This window comes from Papio anubis, unplaced genomic scaffold (assembly GCF_008728515.1).
Source record: "Papio anubis isolate 15944 unplaced genomic scaffold, Panubis1.0 scaffold668, whole genome shotgun sequence".
Classification (NCBI taxonomy): Eukaryota; Metazoa; Chordata; class Mammalia; order Primates; family Cercopithecidae; genus Papio; species Papio anubis.
The window spans coordinates 21,858-29,045 of NW_022166904.1; the positions used below are offsets into that span (position 1 = coordinate 21,858).

Here is a 7,188-nt window from a genome sequence, read left to right on the forward strand (position 1 = left end):
TGGCTCTGGAATGTATCTACACTTGCTGGCTCCTTTCTCCTTGCTCTCCCAGGATTGATTGTATTTTGAATTAAAAGAACCTGCTCTCCATTATCTCAACTAGCAGAGCAAATGCTAAACCATCACAGGTGTAAATCATGTGTTTAATGCAATGCGCCCTTTTGACCTCCACATTCTCACCACCTGTTTCTTTGTTGGATTACTAATAAATAGCATGGGCTCCCAGAGCTTGGGGCTTTCGCAGCCTCCATACACTAGCGATGGCCCCTGGTGCCCACCTTTCTCTCTCAAACTGTCTTTTCTCAATCCTTTGACTCTGCTGGACTTTGTCACCCCTACGACCTGGTGCTGGGTCTGATCACCCCAACACTGTTATCGTTGCAATGTGATCATCAGATGTAACCCTTGCAGTTTACTCATTGTTATCATTTTTACATTTCCAGGGCTTCCTTGACAATGGCACTGATGTGACTCCATCCAGCATCCATTGTTGTGAGAACTCTATTTGGCATATCGTCACTGAACATAATGGAGACTTTCATAGGATATAATGGTTAATATTCAACATTAGTCAAAATTTGCTCTCGGCCTACCCTTGGAGCTCCACTGAGTTGGAAAAATATTTTAGGTAGGGACTAGCATTTGGTAGAATTTTAAAAATAAAGGCTACAAAGAAATTTTCTGTAGCAAGAGTGAGAAGTATATGTGGTCAAGAATGCCATTATTTCATGGAAAGTTTCAAAAAATTTTAAATGTATTTAATTTAGAGAAGAATTTTATAAATATGCATATATTGCATATATGATAGAATAAATGTACTTAAATGTGAATACTATATATATTTGTATTCAACATTTTATCAAAAACATATGTATATGCTTCTATGTATCTTATATACAGATATGCATAGTTTTCTATAAAGAAGGTAAATTTTAATTTTTTATTGAAATAGTAGTTTTAATTTTGTCTTTGATTTTCTTTTAATAACTTCATAATTTGATTACTGAATATTCACATTTATACCACCAATTTAAGAAAAAATACATGTGTGTACATGTAGGTAGAGGTGTAAATACTGTATCAGTAAGCTTTTATGCATAATGATTGGTAACTGGTTAAATACACAACACAGTGGCTGATAGTATACATTTGTTATCATGTTCATGGACGCTCATGTTCACAATCATCTGGCTGATCAAGGAAGGGCTCAGCTGAGTGGTTCCTCTGCAGGGTACTGAGCTTATCTTTAGCCTACAGATATCAATTATCTGAGGACAAAGCTGAACAGCAGTGACTACACATGACACAAGATTCTTGTGACAGGTCTCAGGAGTGAACAACATCCCAAACCAAACCTCACAATTGAATTTAAGTCCAATAATTTCTAACATAGCTTCAGATATTGAAAATATATTCCTTTATTTCAGTGAGTACAAATTTTCAATAAAATGTTTACTCCATTTAATTATAGAGGTGTTTTATCATTCCATGGACAAATAATTATGTTTTCATCCTTTAAAATCTTGAAAATATTTGCAAATGTAAATTTGCATTAATAAAATAAAGCTGGATATGTTTTCAACATGGGGCTTTAAATATAATTTTTAAAATGCTCTCATTGGGGGAAAGATCATTTTACCTTACGTAAATATCATTTTTTGCCTCTCTTGTATCCTATAGAGTGGCCCAATAAGAGGTCCTCCCATGAGATTTGGAAGTCACAAAAGGATGACTGAATATTCTCCACTGGTACCTAAGAAAGACACAGGGACAGAGATGAGTACTGCAGAAACACCTGGAAAGATGCTGTACGAAGCTGAGCGCATCAGCACCCCTACCCCTAAGCTTCCAGACAGGACTGAGGGCCACATGGTTAGATAGCCCATCCTGTAGGCCCAGATGCATTCTGTTTTCTGAGGGAGCACCAGAGAATCCTGCTTCTAGTATCAACTTTCATGACTACTATATCCTTGACTTTAAAAGGTTGTAGTGTGAAAGTTAATTCTAGGAATTGAGTTATTCTTATCATACACAACAAAGCCAAGAAACCAGGAGGGAAAGGCACTCAGGGTGCAAAATATTGTGCCTAGAATGCAATTGAAATAGGCCCTATTATCCCAGGGAACTAATGTTTATGGGTTTTGAATAAACATAGAAATTGACTCCCCCAGTCTTAAAACTCAAGATAGTTACATTTGTCTTATCTGAGATCTTTTCTCAGGAAACCAACCATCAGGCCTCTCAGATACTATCAAAGGAGCTGAACCTTACATATCACTGAATTAGGACAGTGAGACGCCAGACCCTTCACCCATTATGATTGCCTAACTGACCTCCTGCTTCCTGTTGACCAAATTATCTTCCATACCCCTCTTTAATTCCTGTGTTCCCACATTTCTTCCCTGCTATATAAACCCCTAATTTTAGTTGGTCAGGGAGATACATTTGTGAATGGTGTCCCATCTCCTCGGCTGCAGCACCTGATTAAAGCCTGTTTCTTGGCAATGCTTGTTGTCTTAGTGATTGGTTTTCTGTGTGCTGAGCAGCAGGATCTTCACTGAATCCCTGGTATTTCAGTAACAAAATTTTCTGCAAGCTTCACTGCTTTGGCTTCTTGTAAACTGAAACCAAATTGATCCATAACTTCTGAGATAACTTGATATAATTCTAGGATTCACTTTGTCCACCACTGTTTAAAAGTGTGAGCCTGCCAGCTCCCAACCCTTCCTAGTGCCAATGAACTTTCTCAATGAGCCATAGGTAACATTTTCCCTTTTTCATAAAATGCTAACTTGCTCTTCGTTCTCCCAATATATTGAAGACCATAGAGTTTTCCTGTATGCCCCATTTGGCAAATATTTCTATGCAAATAAAACATTAAATTTAGAGATTCATCTCTACATTTTATGTGGATTTCAGTAGTTTAGACTCTAATTCTCTGTATTAAGACAGTTCCTCCTTAGAACATCTATAGTGGTGTCTTCTCTGTTATATGAATTCCAACTGAAGCCATAAACTAGACTACTCAGGTGTCATGATCTCTGTCTTCAGTAAATCAGGAGAGGCATTGCTATGTCTGTGCAGCTGGGGCTGAGAAACAGAAAAGAATTCGGGTGCAGAGGTGACTTCATGTCTCCCTCTACTGACACCATCAGAGTGTGGCTGCATCTGAGGAACACTCTCAGCCCATGGAGGCATCAGGAGGAGCAGCTGGGGCAGCCCAGCCTCACACATCTTCTTCCCTGGGGGTTTATGTTCGGGTGTGTAACACTGTGGGAGGGTAACTATTATGCTGTTGACAGTAATAAGTTGCAAAATCTTCAGGCTGCAGGCTGCTGATGGTGAGAGTGAATTCTGTCCCAGATCCACTGCCACTGAACCTTGATGGGACCCCACTTTGCAAAGTGGATGCAGCATAGATCAGGAGCTTAGGGGCTTCCCCTGGTTTCTGCTGATACCACGCTAACCAGTTGCTAATACCCTGACTGGCTTGGCAAGTGATGGTGACTCTGTCTCCTACAGATGCCGACAGGGAAGGTGGAGACTGGGTCATCTGGATGTCACATTTGGCACCTGAGATTGGAAACATAAAAACAAATGTCCACACAATTAATCATGTAGTAAGAGAATTTCCCTGAATAGCCAGGCAGTGCTGACCACACTGGGCTGAGTAAACTTCTAGTGTTCTCCTTCCACCTGGGAGCCAGAGCAGCAGGAGCCCCAGGAGCTGAGCGGGGACCCTCATGTCCATGCCAGTCCTGAGTGGTTCTGACTCCTACATGAAGTGTGACCAGCCTATTAATAAGTCTTCAGGACAGGAGGCTGTGCTCTGGGAACATGCAAATGAGCAGGGGATGCGGCAGGCTGGGCACAGCTGCAGGACTGGCTCATCTCAGTAACTCAGCAGTGGCTCAGTGTCCCCAGGTGTCCCAGGTCAGACCAGGGTAGCACAAATTTTTCTGCAGAGAATATGTTTCTACTGGGGACTATTTTGTTTTGAGAAACATTTTTTAGGTATTTTTTTTGACAATTTAAAATATTCCTCAGGAGTCAAAGGAGTAATGTATTTCATTGGTGTATGGGGATTATTTAGGAGAATATTCTTGTTTGTAGGAAACACATAGTAAAATGTTAGACGGTAGGTTTCTCAGGTCTTCAAAAGACTGTCATATGATTCCAGTTAGGGAAGGGGGTAATTGTGCTATGCTCGCAACATTTCTGTGAGTTTAACATTTTTCCTTTCTAAAAAATTATATATAAAATTTATTGACATGATACTATATATATTTGTAAGTGCTAGGTAATGGTGTTATGCCATTGTTCTTACCAGTATAAGATCAAACAATTTATTACAGATACACAAAAACGATACCGTGCTTCTTCAATGAATGCAGCACTCACAGACCCACCATTATGAAGAGCAATAGGTCTTTTTAATACCCAGAGACCAAATGGACTGCACCTGTGTAGAATTTTGGTCTCCCTAACTTAAGTACTAATAGATTACTTTTGACTGGAAGACTTAGGGATAAACAGTTGATTAACACTTTTTTAAGTTTTTTATATATTACATACACTATTCTTCCAACAAAGTATGCTAAAGAAAAAAATGTTACTAAGGAAACCATAAAAATGAGAAAATATATTTACTACTTATTAAGTGCTTGCTCACAGGTGACACACACAGAAGAAAATATAAGTGGATCTGCAAATTTTAAACCCAAGCTATTCAAGGGTTAACTGTACCATGATGAATGTAGCAGTCCCCATCTGTAATCTAGGGCTTTCCCTTTGCTGTACCTCTGCTGACTTCCAATGACCATATATATGTCTTATGTTCTTTATACTCTTGGGCAGAGAACTGCCTGCATGCATTTCTGGCCAGATGGCCTGGAATATGTACCCCTTAGGAAAGTTTTATGGTTTCACTGTGTCCTCCAGAATCCAAAGTTAATTCTCAGTGTAATGGTATTGCCAGTGGGGCGTATTGGGATGTGTTTAGGTCATGAGGGTGGAGCCCTCTACTAGTGGAATATATCAGTGCCACTATAAACAAGAGTTATAGGGCTGGGATCTCTCTCTTGCTCGCCCTGACATGTTACATTACGGCCCTCCTTCCTTTGAAGAACTCAATGTTCCAGGCATCATCTTGAAAGCAGAGAAAACAGACCGTGCGGCTGATCTTCACTTATCCTGAGTCAGGTGGTTGTTGATGTGTCTTTTACCATTCATCTTCTGTTCCCTCCCTCCCTTTCTTCCTTTCCTCCCAGTGTAAATCTGCTACCTAACAGGAATCCTCATTGCTGGCGGACCCAAACTAAGATAGTAAAAAAAAAAAAAAAAAATCCTTAATCTTTTGTATGGGGGTATTTCTCATCTGAATTCTTACCATTTCTCGTTCTTTGATATGTAGGAATATTCGGGAAGCAACTAATTTTTTTTTTTTTTACTAATCAATTTTAGATTGAATTTACACTGTGTGTTTTTATTTTGTTTTTTGTTTTTGTTTGTTTTTTTGTTTTTTTGTTTTCCCTGTGTGTTAAAACAAAAAATTAAGTCATAAGCCACTGACCTACAGAATGGACTCCTCTTTTGGCAGAGAGAACATCCAAGAAATCTGAAAAACTAGGTTAGGACATGACTGGCAGGTGGGTTTAGATATCCCTCATTATACTCTCCGCCCTTTGGGGTTCAGACACAACTGACCAGCATTATCATTACAACAGAGATCTTTAGACTGACAAAACAGACGCTTTGTAGCAATAAGATACTATACTCCAACATGACAGAGATTAGGCCCTGAAGAAAATCTAAATATCTTCCCCTAAAAATATTTCTTTGACATATTCTGAAGTGGCCCCGCAAAGTTGCCTGTTGTGGGCCAAATTTGCATTCTTCAGAGAATCTCCTCCTCTTACTATATCTTTTCCAAAGAGTCTGACATTTCTTCAAAGGTCTGATAAGCAACATTCACCATCTACATTATTTGCAGCCCATAGGATTTATCTGCATGACAAGAACCTTGGCTTCCACACCCTCTTATCTAAACTCAAGTATTTCTTTATAATGAATCAACTCTTTAGGCAGAGCTTAACTCTTTCAACCAGGTGCCAATCAGGAAAGCTTTGAAGCCACCTGTGACCTGGAAGCCCCTGCTTCAAGCTCTCCTACCTTTCCAGAACAAACTAATGTATATCTGATATGTATTGATTTATGTCTTTCCCTGTAATTTCTGTCTCCATAAAATGTATAAAACCAACGTGTAAACCAACCACATTTGGCACATATTTGCAGGGCCTCCTAAGGCTGTGTCACAGGCCATAAGCCTTATCTTTGGCAAAATAAACCTATACATTGATTGAGACCTGTCTCAGATACACTTCGATAAATGAGGAAACATTTCCAACAGGGTCCTTAGCCCGTAAGGCCAGGCTGGCAGTGCCTGAGAGCCCAGGCGCTGGCCCTGGGCTGTGGAGGAAGAAGGTTCTCCTGAGCCACAGGGCTGAGTACCTGGGAGGGGAATCCACAGCCCCGCCCACAGGACTGCCTGGCAGGGCTTCTGGGGAAGGAACTGCTCTCACAAATTCAGATGACCTGCATTAAGTATATATCTCCCAGCCTGACAAAAGTGAAAGTCTCAGGACCCACGCCTTAGGGCTAGGGCTGGGTTCCTGGGCTGCCTGCTGTCAGTGCTGTCCTCCCTTGTCCTGAATGACTGTGACCCTGCTGGAGCCAAAGAGGGAGGGTCAGCAAATGTCCTCAAAGTCTTACTCAGCCAGACTCTGTTCTGTTTGAAAGAAAGAACACAAACTACAAAACTAAACGTAAAAACTATGTGTGCATTTGTACATGAATTTGTAATATAAACTTTACATATGGAATACCTAAAATATTTTATAAATAAGTTATATTTATATATTTGTATATACTATGTATATATGAATAAATATGTGATGCACATTTATATATAAAGAGATATAACTTTCATTGCTAGTGTAAGGTATAATTTTAAACTTTAATAAATTGAACATGAACATTGAAAACGAGCACTGGGTGCACCACCTGATAGTCCCTCCTCACTCCAGGGCCTGAGGATCAAAAACCTTATGACTTTCTCCCATGTGCCCCCCTGGGCCGATAGCAGCAGGCCGCTCCATTGCTGAGGAGATCATGAGTGACCTGAGGGGG

At 40.1% G+C, this 7,188-nt stretch overlaps 1 gene segment (V, D, J or C); it reads right to left on the reverse strand.

Annotated features, from left to right (window-relative positions):
• Nucleotides 1-3,230: 3,230 nt before the first annotated feature.
• On the reverse strand, nucleotides 3,231-3,771 carry LOC101022236. The segment is given in 2 exon segments: nucleotides 3,231-3,573; nucleotides 3,697-3,771. Coding segments are annotated over 2 exon segments (378 nt in total).
• Nucleotides 3,772-7,188: the final 3,417 nt, after the last annotated feature.